Source organism: Artemia franciscana, chromosome 3, assembly GCF_032884065.1.
Source record: "Artemia franciscana chromosome 3, ASM3288406v1, whole genome shotgun sequence".
Taxonomy (NCBI): domain Eukaryota; kingdom Metazoa; phylum Arthropoda; class Branchiopoda; order Anostraca; family Artemiidae; genus Artemia; species Artemia franciscana.
This window is the reverse complement of record NC_088865.1, coordinates 44,713,612-44,730,957: the sequence shown is the minus strand read 5'-3', so window position 1 is coordinate 44,730,957 and position 17,346 is coordinate 44,713,612. Positions and strand designations below refer to the sequence as shown.

The 17,346-nt window shown below is 36.9% G+C and overlaps 1 protein-coding gene across 1 annotated transcript in view; it reads left to right on the top strand.

Annotated features, from left to right (window-relative positions):
- Window positions 1-2,093: 2,093 nt before the first annotated feature.
- The window catches only part of LOC136025546 (polycomb group RING finger protein 3-like), a 41,317-nt gene continuing 26,064 nt past the window's right edge, over window positions 2,094-17,346 (top strand). The window contains 2 exon segments of the mRNA XM_065701574.1: window positions 2,094-2,276; window positions 13,434-13,590. Coding sequence (XP_065557646.1) covers window positions 2,171-2,276; window positions 13,434-13,590 — 263 coding nt within the window. The 5' untranslated portion in view covers window positions 2,094-2,170.

Sequence of the window (17,346 nt, the reverse complement as noted above, 5' to 3'; positions counted from 1 at the left end):
ATGGGTTCTCAACCCAGCTCTTCTTCAGTCTGAAGGCAGAGTTGAGTTACAGCTTTTCATGAAGTCTATTGATGGGAGAAAGAAAGCACAACAAATCCATGTTGTTACAAATCTAGATCGAAAACTCAGGCTCACCTAGATGAATGACTTTCCTCCCACTTTAGTCCTCTTGAAAACAGGTCCAAGAACAGAGCTGGGTGTAAAAATTACCTTCATCTTAAACGAATGGTTGTCAAACAGTTCGTGGTAACGAACTGTAGTAAGGAGCGACCCGGCTCAATAGTAACCAAAACTCTAAAAAATGGAATTTTGATACCAATAGCTACATCAAAAGAATCGCATTTTAATGCTGGTTTTAAATATATAAGTTTCATCAAGTTTAGTCTTACCCATCAAAAGTTACGAGCCTGAGAAAATTTGCGTTATTTTAGAAAATAGGGGGAAACGCCCCCCTAAAAGTCATAGAATCTTAACGAAAATCACACCATCAGATTCAGCGTATCAGAGAACCCTACTGTAGAAGTTTCGAGCTCCTATCTACAAAAATGGGGAATTTTGCATTTTTTGCCAGAAGGCAGATCACGGATGCGTGTTTATTTGTTTTTTTGTTTTGTTTTTTTTTCCCCAGGGGTGATCGTATCGACCCAGTTGTCCTAGAATGTTGCAAGAGGGCTCATTCTAACGGAAATGAATAGTTCTAGTACCCTTTTTAAGTGACCAAAAAAATTGGAGGGCACCTAGGCCCCCTCCCACGCTAATTATTTTCCCAAAGTCAACGGATCAAAATTCTGAGATAGCCATTTTATTCAGCGTAGTCGAAAAACCTTATAACTATGTCTTTGGGGACGACTTACTCCCCCACAGTCCCCGTGGGAGGGGCAACAAGTTACAAACTTTGACCTGTGCTTACATATAGTAATGGTTATTGGGAAGTATACAGGCGTTTTCAGGAGGATTATTTTGGTTTGGGGGAGGGGTTGAGAAGAGGGGGATATGCTGGGGGAACTTTCCTTCGAGAATTTGTAATGGGAGAAGAAAATTTCCATGAAGGGAGAGCAGGATTTACTAGCATTATTTAAAAAAAAAACAATTAAAAAATAAAAGTGAAAAAGCTTTTTCAGCTGGAAGTAAGGAACAGCAATAAAACTTAAAATAAACAGAAATTATTACCCATACGAGGGGCTCACCTCCTTCTAATACCTCGCCCTTTACGCTAAAGTATTTTCGGTAATTTCAACTACTTATTCTACGGCTTTTGTGATTCAGGGGGTCATTCTTAATGAATTGGGATAAAATTTAAGCTTTAGTGTAAAGAGCGAGGTACTGACGATGGGGCGAATCCCCTCATATATGTAATAAAAACATGAGAATACAAAAGTTCTTTACGTAAGCTAATTTATAAGTTTCGTAAATCTTTTACCAATAAAAAGATTCGTAAAAAATTAAAAGTTCTAGTTGCCTTTTTAATTAACCAAAAAATCGGGGGGCAACTAGGCTTCGTCCCCCGCTCTTTTTTTCTCAAAATCATTCGATCAAAATTATGAGAAAGCCATTGAGCCAAAAAAAAATATGCAAATTTCGTTTTGATTATTCCTCTGCGGAGAGCCAAAATCAAAACATGCATTGATTCAAAAATGTTCAGAAATTAAATAAAAAAAACAAGTTTTTTCAACTGAAAGTAAGGAGTGACATCAAAACTTAAAACGCACAGAAATTACTTCGTATATGAAAGAGGCTGCTTCCTCATCAACGCCCCGCTCTTTACGCTGAAGTTTTTTACTGTTTTAGAAAGAAGAATTGAGAGAAAGAGTCAAACTTTAGCGTAAAGAGCGGGGCGTTGATGAGGAAGCAGCCTCTTTCATATACGAAGTAATTTCTGTGCGTTTTAAGTTTTGATGTCACTCCTTACTTTCAGTTGAAAAAACTTGTTTTTTTTATTTAATTTACATAAAGATGGGAAGTCAACACGAGTTGAGTTGCCATCATCACGGAATGGGTCCTTGAATTTGTTGTTGGTGAATACCATTTATAAGAAACTAAGTTTTTGAATTTTTCTAAAGGTGGCATTGATGCTAGTTAAGTTTATCAGATAGAAAAATTCTGATAGCAAAGTGTTTGGGAAATGTGTTTTGAATTCTTTATTTTCATAGAATAGCTTACTACCTTAATCATGGAAAGAAAAATAAAGCTGAAATCATTAAATGCACATATTACATGTAAAATCTGTTCGGGGTACTTGATAGATGCAACCACAGTAATTGAGTGCCTTCATACATGTAAGTTGTAGCCTACTTTTGCTTTAATAACGAGCATCGACCCCCCTCCACACCCTCACCTTGAGAAAGATTTGTCTTAAAAGCCTAAGGTGAAAGGTAAATGTCTATTTAACATAATATATACATAGCCAAAAACAAACTTACCACTTTAACCAGAATTTCATCCTGAATCAAAATATGACATTCATTTTTGTTACAAATTTAATTTTGGTAATTTTGATTGACTTCTTGCTATCTCAGAAAGGGCTTAGTTTAGGAAAATGAAACTTTCAGGTATGAATCTATGGACTAAAGTATGTCCTGGGAAGGTATTTTGAAGCAACTAACTCCACTCCTTCTCCCTCTAGAGGGCCCTGACCTTTGATGACCTTTAAAAATATGTGTGTTATAAAAGTGAAACCTTGCAAAATAGATCTTCTGCTTAATTGGAGTACAACAAAATTGTTTTCAGCTTCATAACTTTGCTCAATTCCATTTTATAAGGTTTTAAAGATATGCAAATACATTTCCTAAATTTTGGAATAAAAACATTGATATGGCTCAAAATTGTACTCAAATAACAGGAATTGCATTTTCAGAACTAAAGGCAGAGAAAAAGCAACTAGTAACTGAAAATTAAGGTAAAATGTTGTTTTGTCAAAATTTAAATAGGTATAGACCTGTCATGTAGGCAAAATTTCAGGGCCTTCTAGAGGGAGAAGGAGTAGAGGTGGGTAATTTAAAATACCTTCCCAGGACATACTTTAGCCTGCAGACCCATCCCTGAAAGTCTCATTTTCCTAACCTAAACCCTTTCTGAGATAGCAAGAAGTCAATTAACTAGAATTTTACCAAATTCTCGTTAATTGACTCCTCACTATCTCAGAAAGGGGTTAGGTTAGGGAAATGAAACTTTCAGGGATGTGTCTACAAGCTAAAGTATATCCCAGGAAGGTATTTTGAAGTACCCACCTCTACTCCTTCTCCTTTTAGAGGGCCCTGACCTTTGATGGCCTTCAAAAGAATGTGTGTTATAACAGTGAAACCTTGCAAAATAGATCTTCTGCTTGAATGAAGTACAAAAAAATTGTCTTCAGCTTCACAACTTTGCTCAATCCCAATTTGTATGGTTTTAAAGATACGCAAATACATTTCCTAAATTTTGAAAAAAAAACATTGATATGGCTCAGAATTCTACTCAAGTAACAGGAATTGCATTTTCAGAACTAAAGGCAGAGAAAAAGCAACCAGTAACCTTAAATTAAGGTAAAATGTTGTTTTGTCAAAATTTCAATATGTATAGACCTGTCATGTAGGCAACTTTTAGGGCTCTCTACAGAGAGAAGGAGTGGAGGTGGGTACTTTAAAATACCTTCCCAGGATATACTTTAGCCTGTAGACCCATCCCTGAAAGTTTAATTTTCCTAACCTTACTCCTTTCTGAGATAGCAAGAAGTCACTCAACTAGAATTTTACCTTAATTTTTAACCTCTTATTAGCCCTCAAAGGTAACGTTTTTTCTCTTATTATAGATATTGTATTCTTATGTATAGTGTATTCTTGTATTCATAAAGTTACCTCTATAATCAGAACGTTATCCTGAATTTCAAATATGACATTTGTTTCTGTCACAAGCTTGATTTAACCTAACCTTTCTAACCTTAACCAAATATATAGCCTAACTAGCCTAGATATTTCCTATGCAAATATTGATTCTCAATTTTGTTGCTGTCAATTCAAATTATGGGTAAACCATTTTTGACAAGATTTACAATGCACAGGTATATGAGCTTTGTCTAAAATAAGAGAAAAAGATATTATCTTTGAGGTTCTGTAAAGGGCTAAACATTGAATTTGCAATAAAAACAAATGTCATACTTGGATTTAGGATCAACTTCTGATTGTAATGGTAGTCTAAGTTTGTTTCTTGACTATCTGAATACTCTGTTATTATATACATTTACCAAAAATTATTGCAAGGCTCTACAATGATGGGGAAATTTTTACCTAATTTCTATTAGACAAACTCTTAGACCTATTTTTTGTTATTTATAAGCAACGTTTGCTTTCAATTTAATTGCACCTCAACCACTTCCTCCTGTAATGCTGAGACATAGACCATTTCAATAGCAAAAGAATTGTACCATTTCATTCCCCATTAAATGCTTTTCAAATATAATGATCAGTATTCTGACAGAGCTGTGGAGTCAGCCCATTTTACCACTGACAAGTAACTCCAACTCCCAACATTTCAAAGTTCTGACTCCTATAACTTTATTCATAATTGCTTTATCTCCTAACCTTTTCTTCAAAGAAATAAGGGTAAATATTGAAGAATTCACATAAATGAACTACAAATGAAGTGAACTTGCCACTAAATGTTGTTTTTATGCTCTGAATATAATAAGTGTTTTTGGGACAAATTTAATTTTAACCCAAACTTACCTCAATAAACAGCCCATATTATATATTTCCTATGTGTTAATTTATTCTCAATTTTGTCAATGTCAATTTAATTTATTTAGTTTTAAGAAGAGCCAAATTAACAGTGCTATATAAGCTGTATATAAACATTAATCACACTAACACAACATATCTAAATATGCTAACTGTATAAGTTGTATCTAAAACAAGAGAAAAGGGAATCTTTGAGGGTCTGTATAGGTGTCAATATTGAATTCACATCAAAACAACTGTTATATTCAGAAAGAGCATAAAAAAGGCATCAAGTAATATTTTCACTTTATTTGCAGACCAAACTTTGAATATTGTTGTAGGATTTGTATTTTGTAGTAGGTAAAAAAAGAAATACTTGAAAAAAGGAAAACTTCAAACAATAAAACTAAGTCAATACTATTTTATATAATAACATTATATTTGAAAAATAATAGGATTTTCAAGAGAGAGTTCAACAAATAAATAAAACTCAAATGTTAACAAAAATTCCTAAGTACAGTAACAACTGTAATTACTGATAAGACACAAAAATCTTTAGATAGTTTTCATCTCTAAGATCAGATTGGCAAATAGGATTTATCAAAAATAAAATTTGTATTTTATTTTTGATAGATCCCATTTGCCAATCTGATCTTACAGACAAAAACTGTCTAAAGATTTTGGTATCTGATTGATAATTACAGGTGTTGCCATACTTTGGAAGTTTTATTAAGATGCGAGTTTTTGCCTTTTGTTCTACTTTTCTCTTTTGCTTGTGTTTTTCTTTGTCTTTTTCTTTAGATGATTAACTGAGTTTTTTTCTGTTTTTCCATTGATAAAGACTACTGGATTTGGAGTTTTTTTTATTAATTAATGTTTTGTTGTTACTTTTGTTTTTAGTACATTTTAGTATGCCTGTCACTGCTTTGTCTAAATCAACCCTGTTTTTCTTCTCTCTTAAACTCTCTCTTGTAAATAGAGAAGCAGTGTGGTTAAAGGAATTATTTACATTATATTTCAGAAGAAAATTAAATATAATATTTAGCCAGCTGTCACATTTATTTCATATTCCTTGGCTCAATAATATCTTCTCTCATAGATACCCAGAGATCAGATTTAATTAACTTCAGTGCTGAGTAGAGTCTTTCAAACTCTGATTTGAGTGGGTTAGTGCAGTGATAGTAGTGGCAATATTTCTGATTTCTACAGGGTAAATTTTAATTAGTTCCTGAAGTACCATTTTGTATGTCCTATCACATTTCTTAATTTTTTTCTAGTCAATCTTAAACCATCTCTAATTACTAAATGTAAAGTGTACACAGCATACTAAATGTGTTTAATTGTGCAAAACTTAGATGCAATATCTTTGGTTTAGTTTAATGGTTTAATGGAAACCCAAGCAAGCACCTACAACAAAAAGACATATATAGGCAAGCAAATAATTATAAGGATGGGCATGCACGTTAATAAGCAGAGCTTCAAGCACAGCAAGTCAATATTCTGCATCCTCCTTCTTTTGTTGATAACATCAAAGGTTGAGCCTGGTGGGTGGCTTTGTAATTCGCCCAGAACGCGTGGTGCCGCGTAGCGGCTGTCTTGGTTGTTGGGTTAGGTGCAAAGGGGATCGTGAAGGAGACTCTGCAGTGGCAGCATCTGCTAGTGGGGTAGCAAATCTTTCGGCGGGTGTAGTTGTAGGACGAGGTGGCGTTGGGAAATTTGTGGGACTTGACAGGATGCTATGTGGATGTTCAATTCCTATTTGGGCTTGAGGAGATACGTGGGGTTGATCTCCAGGTATACTGGGTTCCGGGGACATTGCTTCAAAATGTGGCTTGGTGGACATACTTTGGTTTCTCTCTCTGATCTGTTGCCTGTTCCATCTGTAGACCTTTCCATTCTCTGTTTGAAGAATGTAGGATCATGGCACATATTCGTATTTTTCCAGTATCAGTGCTTTCTGCCACCTAGCATTGTGGTCAAGCTTCACCCACACAGTCTGATCCTTGAGCAGCGGTTTTAGGCCCTTTGAGTGTCTATTATACGACTCTGTTTGTAGTTTCTGTTGTCTTTCTCTGCCTTGTTGGAAAGATGAGGGTGGGATGACCTTGGAATTTAAGTGTCTGGGAAGAACAGGTAAGAACTGGTAATGTGAGTTGTTGGCTCATCAGCAACTGTGCTGGTGAGGCTAGCCCATTGACTGGTGTGTTACAGTACTCCAGCATGGCTAAGTACGGGTCAGACTGGTGTTCTACAGCTTTGGACATGATCCTTTTTGCCGTCTGTACCGTTTTTTTGCTAAATCCATTTGACTGTGGATAGTTTGGGCTTAATGTTTTGTGGTCAATGCTCCATTTGTCTACGAAATCTCTGAATTCCTTCAACAAGAACTGAGTCCTGTTGTCTGACGTCAGTGTTTTTGGGATTCCGTGTCTGGCAAAGTGGGCTTTTAGTTTGGTGATCACTTGCTGTGATGTGCTACTTGTTAGCTTATCGACTTCTATGAACCTGCTGTAATAGTCAGCAGTGACTAAATACTGAACTCCCATGAATTTGAAGATATCGGTTCCAACATGTTCATATGAATGTTTGGGGATTTGAGGTGTCATCATACTCTCTTTGACTTGGTTTTGTGCCATAGTACAACAAGTACTGCAGCTGCCAATCATGTTCTCAATATCTTTTGTAATGTTTGGCCAGAACACTACCATCCTGGCTTGTTCTTTGGTTTTGACCATTCCTAGATGGGAAGCATGTAGTTGGTTTAAAATGTCATTCTGCAGTGTTTCTGGGATTATGATTCTGTCACCCTTCAGAATCACGCCATCCATGTATGTTAGTTCATCTCTGTGATTCCAAAACTTGAGTATTGCAGTGTTGCATTCATGGCAATGATTGGGCCATCCCTCAGCAATGGTCTTGACCAGCACTTGTAGGTTTTGGTCAATCCTTGTTTGCTCTATGATTTGTTTGATCTTGTTGTCGCGAATTGGGACAGATCTGAGAAAGCTGAGTGCTGCAAATTCGGAGTCATGCTGTGTGTCTGGATCTGTTTCGGGCAAGTGTAATCTGGAAAGGGCATCTGCAACTGGAATCTCGGAGCCTGGGCGATATATGACTTGTATGTCATAGTTCTGAACTGCTATCATCATTCTTTGAAGTCGTGGTGGAGCCTTGGATATGGGTTTCTTAAGTATTGACTCAAGAGGCTTGTGGTCGGTGGTTACATTGGTTGTCCTACCGTATATGTATTGGCGGAAGTGTTTGCAAGCGTATGTTATGGCTAGCATTTCTTTCTCAGTTTGCGAATATCGTTTTTCTGCTCTGCTGAGGAACTGTTTTGTTGTCGACGACTAGTTGGGCCCCTAGCCCATGTTGAGAGGCGTCCACTATGACTTCTACATTTCTGCTCTGATGGTCAGAGTATGAGAGGTTTTTGCAGATTGAGGCTTGGATTTGCTTCCTTGCATTCTCATGCTGGGTCGTCCAGTCATAAGTCTTGGATTTAGACAGTTCATGGAGAGGGTGGTTTAGAGTGGAGAGGTTTGGGATGTATCTTGCTAAATAATTGTACATGGCTAGGAGCACCTGTAGCTGTTTGTGTGATTCTGGTGCTGGCATGTTCGCAATTGACTTTGTCTTCTCTGGATCTGCTTTGACCCCTTCAGTGGTCAGCAAGTGCCTGAAGTATGGAATGCTTACAGCATTAAAAATACATTTATCTCCATTGAACCTTACTCCCTTTTCTCGGGCTCGCTGTAATACCAGCCTCAACTTAGCATCATGATCTTCTGTATTTGCTACTGTTCCAGCAATGTCATCTACTATGAGTCCAATGTTGAGCCTTTCAAAGACTTCCTCCATCTTCTGTTGGAACTCGTCCTGTGCTGATTTGAGTCCAAATGGGTATTGCTTCCAGCAATATCTGCCAAATGTAGCGCTAAAGGTGGTTAGGAGGGATGACTCCTCATCTAGTTCCATGGACCAGTATCCTTGTCTTGTGTCCAATTAAAAAAATGTATTAGATCCTGAACATTTTGCTGCAACATCATCAAACGATGGTATTGGGTGGTAAGGACGCTGCACCCATTTGTTTAGATCAACAGGATCTAAACAAATCCTAAGAGATCCATTTTGTTTTTGGACGACTACGATTGAGTTTACCCATTCAGTTGGTGTAGTTGTCTTCTCAACGATGCCCATGACTTCAAGGCGATCAAGTTCTTTCTTGAGTTTTTCTTGTAGGGTGAATGTAACTCTTTTTGGTGGTTGTGCTGTTGGTACAGCTCCTTCTTTCAAGTGGATTTTACACTTCCCCGGGAGTTTTCCTACACCTTCAAAAACATCTCCATATTCCTCCAGTATTCTGGCCGTTTCGGGTTTCATTGTGGGTGCAGGTTCGCTCTGTACATTCAGAATGAATTTGATCGAATTCGTATTCTGACTTGTCTTTCTGCTAAGGATTGGCTTGCGATCAGTGTTGACCACATGAAACTGGTGAACCTGTTTCTCACCTTCCTTGTAGCAGATGCATAGCTCTACAAACCTCAAAACCTGTAATCTTTCTCAGGAGTAGCTTGTTAGAATGTCTTTTGTTGGTTGCAAACGAGGTTTAGGTACCATGCTATTATAGTCGCTGATCGGAAGAACATTTGCTTCAGCTCCTGTGTCTATTTTGAAGACTAAGTCTAGTTTCTGGTCAACAATTCTTATTACAGCATCTGGCCCATCTGCATGTTTCACTAGCATGCTGTTGACAGTGTCAATCATGAACTCACTTGCACTTGTTCCTGCTTCTTGTTGGCTTATTTCATTCACACCTTTGCTTTTACATACTTTGGCGAAGTGATTCGGTTTGTTGCATTTTGAACATGTTTTGCCCCTGGCTGGGCAGTTATGATTCTTGGTATAAGGTGCACCACAGAAATAGCATTCCTTGTTGTTGTACTGTTTCTTTAGGGCATCTATTTCTTGTTTCATCACGGGCAATGAAGTCTAATTAGCAGCTGTCATGTGCGCTTGGGTTTCCTGTACAGATTCGATGGCACGGCAAATCTCTATTGCTCTGGCAAGGGTTAATGTCCCTCCTTCACTTAGCAATTTCTCTCTAATCCTGTCACTCTTAACTCCAAAGACAAGACGATCTCTTATCAGGTAATCTCTGCTGGTACCAAAGTCACAGTCATTAGCAATTAACTTGAGGTCGGTCACATATTGTTCAATGTTTTCATTACCTTGGTCTTGCTTGTGGAAAGTAAATCTTTTCACTATGGGGTTTGATATGGGTTCAACATGGGCTCCGAATTTATTAAGGTACGTTTGAACCCTGTTTGTCTTGGCATCTGTTAGAGTCCATGTGCTGAAAATGTCTCTTCCTTTATCACCAACCCATATCAATAGATACGAACACTGGACAGCCTGGGATTTGCCTTGTAGTGGTCCAGAGAACATTAACTCACAGAGATGTCTGAACCTTTTCCAGGCCGATTTTAGGTTCGCCGATGACCAGTCCAAAGACGGATGTGGTGTGCTGTCCATGTTTACTGTTTTACTTCTGACACCATGCAATATCTTCGGTTTAGTTTAATGGTTTAATGGAAACCCAAGCAAGCACCTACAACAAAAAGACATATATAAGCAAGCAAATAATTATAAGCACGGGCATGCACGTTAATAAGCAGAGCTTCAAGCACAGCAAGTCAATATTCTGCAAAACTCTTCCAAGATATTGTCAATTAGTTGATTGGGTTGATTCAAAATTTTTATTTCTTTGTCTACTAGGGAATCTTCTCAAGTATTACTGCTAATGTCACTAGTAGCAAGATTAACAGGTGTGTCACTATAATCTAGATTAACGTTATTCATTTTTTCAATGGTCTGTATCATATGGGATATATTGTCTGTTACAATGCAAAGAATTTGAGATTTTTTTTTCAAATTCCTTCAGGTTATCTTCAATTAAGTTCTGGAGATAATTAATCTCATAATGAGGCTTTGGTATCTTTCATAACAAGTGTTTCAGTAACAGTTTGATTGCTGTTATTGAGTAACAGTACATTTATTGCAAAGTAGTTCACAATTTTAATATATTACTAATTTTGTTTATTTTTGCCACTTTTTAGTAGTATTTAAGAGTATTTGGTTTGACTCCAGCCTATATGTGTTTCCATTTCTCTGACTCCAAAGAGTCTTACATTATCTCTGTTGCTCTGAGTCCATTCAGCAAAAAATTACTGAAAGTCAAACTCCACAGCCCTGTATTCTGACAATGCTCCCCCCCATAATGCTCCCCGATGTAGCCTGAAATAGTATTTTTCTCTATTGTTTTTCATTTTTTGCTACACTTTATTTCTTTCTTAGATAGCTGTATTGCTGACCCAACAAAAGAACTTTGTGATTAGGCCTAAAAAAGGAACATTATGGAAGAAAACATGATAAAACTATTATCAGTAAATATGTAGTCTGTAGCATAATTTAGCTAGGATGAAAGGAAATATGTCACTAGATGCCTTTTTTTGTGGTCTTTCATAGGTCAATAATTTCTTTTTGGTGAAATTACATTTTGATTCCTTAAAGGACTAAATGGGCTCAAAACAGCCCACAGTAACCAAAAGTTTAAAAACACGTTTCTAAACAAATTGGTTAGTGAGAAAAAATTGCCATTTATAGCTGATTCAAGAATGGTAATTATCCTTGGTCTATATAGTAGAATGTTATTTTGAAAACAAATTTGCAGCAATCTTTAAAAAGAGTTATGAACTTCTTGAAAGTTACATCACAGCCTGACTGAAGTCATTTTGAGGCGTTCTATTTTATAGCTCTCTTAAAAAATTGCTGCTGCAATTTTTTTTTTTAATTCTTCAACCTTATAAATCTATATTTAGCAAAGTTTTGTTTTATGTAAATGTAGTGAATGTTGAAATTTCTGAAAAAGTAGGTGATAAGTGATTCACTTCCAGCTAAGAAAACACTGTTTAGCAGAGATGCTTATGGCCCACACTTAATAGGGGATCAGACAAACCTTTTAAAAGAAGGAGTTGTAACTAATGATGGAATGAAGCCACAAATTTTCCATTCTTCTACCTTGATGTCTTGATATGATGGTGATTTTTAACGTCATTCCAAGAATAATATTTTTTTATATTGTTGATAACCATTGCAATGTTTTAATGCACTACAAGACATTTGGACTGATCATATGTGGTTTCTCCATTGGCTGTTTTCAGGCTTGTGGACACCATGTTGTGGTGTCCATATACTGCTCACAAACCAAGGGATCTTGCTTCAGTTGAGAGGTGTCTATCTTCTTGGAAGAAGAGGATTTACTCTTGTTGGCCCTCAGCCGGAGTTTGATTCTGCGATCGTCACTTTATATCTTTTTAGTTCTCTTGCTAAAAGAAGCTTAGAGCCAGGCTGGTTCAGCATCAGGACATTCTAGGTGGCAAAATTAATGCCACCTTGGTCAGCAATATTCAAAGGGGTACGTCCTAGGGCAGGCCTGGGTCCTTTTGGGAAAGTAGGTGGGGCATCCGAGGCTGTATTTCAAGTGCCATTCATAGCAACGAATTTCAGGAGGATGGCTGCTAACCCAACCGCCCCTAGGTGCATTTAGTTCTCCGGTGGCTAGTCGAATATCCAGAGGCACGTGAAGTCAGCTCTGCATGTGCTAAGAATGTTTGAGAGCAGACTTTGGATGAGCAATTACAAAAAATATGTATTATAATTACAAAAAACTGAAAATATAATTAAAAAAATATGCCCAAAAGTCTGTTGCATGTCAAGAATGTTCATTTTCATCACTGGTATAGCTAGGAACCAGCATATGAAAAGTGGGGTAGTATAGTAGCCATGCTACTTGGCAGTTTCCATGGACTAGTGAAATTTGTCAGCAGATTTTGCCAGAAAATTATAGTGCTTCCACTATCTTGGAATTTGTTGGGAGCTTTTGGAATTTTGTCGAGTTCTGCTGCTGGCTGCTTTGGAGCTTTTTGCATACCTGGCTAAGAAAGTTACAAACAAAAGACTTTTATCCCTCTAGGTATTCATTTTTCCATTAAATTTGCTATGTTTTTTTTTGTATTGAACAACTCTATTCCATTAGCATATTTTAGATATGTAATTTATTTTGATTTTTAGTTTAAACAGTCCTTGGTACTTCAAAAAGACACAGCATCTTCTCTTATCAGTTTTATATACTTTTACTACTGCAATGAACAGTACAAAATATTCATTCTCTTGCAAGGTCATTTATTTAGCTTAAATATAAGAATCTGTTTTTAGTATTTTGTAAAGTTATTCAGTTTTTTTGTAATTGATGTAACTAGTATTTTAATAATATAATTAATAATTTGTTTTGTATTCATTTTTAGTTGGTAAAAATTGTCATTAAACAACACAAGCAAAAGAATGTATGTTCAGAATGTAAGTTGGTAATTCCTCAGTCATACTGATTTTATTACATTTACTTATTTAATGAATTGCTCTATTTTGTGTGTCAGACTAATTTTGGGATAGTTAATTTCTCCCTTCCGGTGTGTCTGCACCTGTCTACATATATTTAGAGAATTACATATATGAAACACGTTAATTGTTGAGATTATTGCATAAAGCAGAAAGTTAAAATTTTTGTCATCAAAGCATTATAATCATTTATAATATTCGATTTGAGGGGGGCTTTTTTTTATCTTGTCTATTGTTTTTTTATTTGTCTATTTTATGATTTAGCTATTTTGTATTTATTTTCAGTTTGTAAAAGTTGTCTTGTTAAGCACCTCGAAGAAAAGAACACATGTCCAGAATGCGAGCAAGTAATTCATCAATCACATCCACTTCAATACATAAGTTTTGACAGAACTATGCAGGACATTGTCTATAAGCTTGTCCCAAGCCTTCAAGATAGTAAGTATGATCTTTCAATCTAAAATTGACAATATGGTTAGAACTGCCATAATTATAATACAGTTATAATTATGATAGTACATATTATATAATCATCAATATATATTATCCTGTTTTGGCAGAAAAAAATACCCTCTGTGCAATACTTTCACCCTCTGTGAAAGTATATATTATACTTTCACAATATATTATACACATGATAATATTATATTATCATTTAACATAAACATTAAAATATAATTGTCCATATGGAAGTAAGACCTTACTATGTAGCCCAATAGATGAATATTAATAGATAAATTGAGGTCTAATTTCAAAACAGAGACCTATTTTAAAAAATGCTTTTATTTTTTTGACCTGTGTTGATTGTTTTTCTATATTTGGTTTGTGGTAGTGTTGGCTTATTATCCCTCCCTCCCCAAGGAAAATCCTCCCTGCAGAAAATTCTATCCACATGTAAAATTGAGAGGCGAAAGAGAAAGAATGAAAAAAAATTAATGAAGAAGAAAATTTTTGGGAATATTTTACCTACATTCCAAAATGTAGACAGAATGTATGGTGTAGAATATCTTATAGTATTTATTGTTAAATTTTTGCTTATATAATTCCTTTTTTATATTTCTTTTGTTTTTATGGCACTTGGTATTTACCAAGTGACATATAGCGATCGCAAATTCTGTCGGTCTGTCAGTCTGTTGGTCCTGGTTTTGCTAGTTTAGACACTTCCAGATAAGCCAGGACGATGGAATTTGGCAGGCGTATCAGGGACCAGACCATATTAAATCAGAAATAGTCGTTTCCCCGATTCGACCATCTGAGGGGAGTGGGGGGACGGTTAATTCAGAAAGATTAGAAAAAATGAGGTATTTTTAACTTGCGAACGGGTGATCAGATCTTAATATAATTTGATATTTAGAAGGATATCGTGTCTCAGAGCTCTTATTTTAAATCCTGACCGGATGAAAAATAAGCACAAGTCCTAGATACGTGATTGACATAACGGATTCGCTCTCTTTGGGGGTGTTGGGGGGAGGGTTAATTCTGAAAAATCTGAAAAAAAGAGGTATTTTTAACTTACGAAGGAGTGATAGGATCTTAATGAAATTTCATATTTAGAAGGATCCTTGTAACTCAGATCTCTTATTTTAAATCCCAACCGGATCCAGTGTCGCTGGGGGAGTTAGGCGGGGGGCGAATATTTTGGAAAATGCTTAGAGTGGAGAGATCAGGATGGAAGTTGGTGGGAAAAATAAGAACAATTCCAATATACGTGACTGACATAACTGGACCGATTGGGGGAGTAGGGGGGGGGTAATTCGGAAAAAATAGAAAAAATGATATATTTGTAACTTACGAACAGGTGATCAGATCTTAATCAAATTTAATATTTAGAAGAATATTGTGCTTCAGAGCTCTTATTTTTAACCCCAAACAGATCCGGTGACAATGGGGGGGTGCTGGAGGGGGACATCTTGGAAAACGTGAAAATTGAGGTATCTTTATCTTACATATGGGTGATCGGATCGTAATGAAACTTGATATATAGAAAGATCTTAAGTCTTAGATGCTTTATTTTCAATTTTAATCAGATCTGAGGACATAGAGGGCTGGAGGGGGAAACAGAAATCTTGGAAACCAGAAATCTTGGAAAATGCTTAGAGTGGAGAGACCGAGATGAAACTTAATGGGAAGAATAACCACAAGTTCTAGATACGTGATTGAAATAATTGGATCGGATCCGCTCTCTTTGGGGGAGTTGGGGGGATTTCCAGTGCTTTGGCGAGTTTGGTGCTTCTGGACGTGCTAGAACGATGAAAATTGGTAGGCGTGTCAGGAACCTGCATAAATTGACTTGATAACAGTCGTTTACCCGATTCAACCGTCTGGGGGGCTGGAGGGAGAGGAAAAATTCAAAAAATGAGGTATTTTTAACATACGAATGGGTGATCGGATCTTAATGAAATTTGATATTTAGAAGGACCTCATGTCTCAGAGCTCTTTTTTAAATCTCGACCGTATCCGGTGATATTGGGGGGAGTTCGAGGGAGTAATGGGAAACCTTGGAAAATTTGGAATGGAGAGATCGGGATGAAACTTGGCTGGAAGAATAAGCACAAGTCCTAGGTACGTAATTGAAATAACTGGACTGAATCTGCTCTTTTTGGGGGATTTGGGGGGGGGGTTGTTAATTAGGAAAAAATAGAAAAATAGAGGTATTTTTAACTTACAAACGGGTGACCAGATCTTAAGGAAATTTGATATTTAGAAGGAACTCATGTCTCAGAGCTCTTATTTTAAATCCCGACCAGATCTGGTGACATTGGGGGGAGTTGGAGAGGGGAACCGGAAATCTTGAAAAATCGCTTAGATTGGAGAGATCGGGATGAAAGTTGGTTGGTAGAATAAGCAAATGTCGTAGATACGTGATCGACGTCAGCGGACTGGATCCGCTCTCTTTGGGGGAGTTAGGGGGAGTTTCAGTGCCTTGGCGAGTTCGGCGCTTCTGGACGTGTTAAGACGATGACAATTGGCAGGCGTGTCAGGGACCTGCACAAATTGACTTGATAAAAGTCGTTTTCCCCGATTTGACCATCTGGGAGACTTAAGGGAGAGGAAAAATTAGAAAAAATGAAGTATTTTTCACCTACAAGTGGGTGATCGGATCTGAATGAATTTTGATATTTAGAAGGACCCCGTGTCTCAGAGCTCTTATTTGAAATCCGGACCGGCATTAAGCCTCTGATTTTCCTTTTAAATCAATCTATTGATTCTTAGTATTTTGCTAGAGCTCATGCCATATGAGCTCTTGGCTCTTCCGACTTAGCTCTTAACTCTTGTTTCTTTTTTTTTGGGGGGGGGGGGGAGGGAGAAGGGTTGAGTTTTCATAGCAGGGTAAGATAAATTTCAAAGAAAATAATTTTAAAATGTGAAACCAAATGGCAACTGCAGAAGAGTTGCCTTATGATGGAAACGAACGGAGATAACAGGCTGGGACTAAGAAGAATGAGTAATTGCTTTCCATGGACTGACCAGAGGCGTCACTAGCTAGAATATTGGGGGGGGGGGGGGCAATGGAATTTACTAACTGGCTAGTCATTGGGTGATCTTGCTATTAAAATTACTTCATTTGTTCTTTGCTGATTGAGACTGAAAACTTTCATTGAGTTTACATCATATATTTCCATCAGCCCATTTGCCCTAATTAAAAAATAAAAAATGAGAAAGTGAAATAGTGGTGATTTGCACCACTATTTTACCAAGTCAAATTTTTTTATCCAACTGGCTGAAAATATTGGGGGAGGGGCGTCCCCTTTCGCCCCATAAATGATGCTCCTACCAATAACTATAGTACTTTGGCTATCGTCTTGGCCTAGCAATGATCCCCATGAGCTCTCAGTTGATCAGACAAACAAGACCAAACATGACTACCTTTTATACTAAAACGTATCTTCAAAATGAGCAATTTACATAATACAGAGCCACTACCCCTGTGGCTTTGGGCTGATGTGACCCTGGGTTGATGTGACCTCTATCTAAAAATTTATATATATCATTGGAGCTACAGGGCGTAGATAGCAGAAAAGGATACCGAGAGAGGCTTATTGCCCATCAACAACTTTTGAAACTTAAGAAGAGACTGAAATTTTCAATTTCCAATCAAATGAGCCCCTTCCAAAGTTTATTCGACCATTCGTTCCATACATCATGGCAGTGAAAAACTGTTTGTTTGCTTTTATCTGGCCCATTTCTGTTCTCTGCT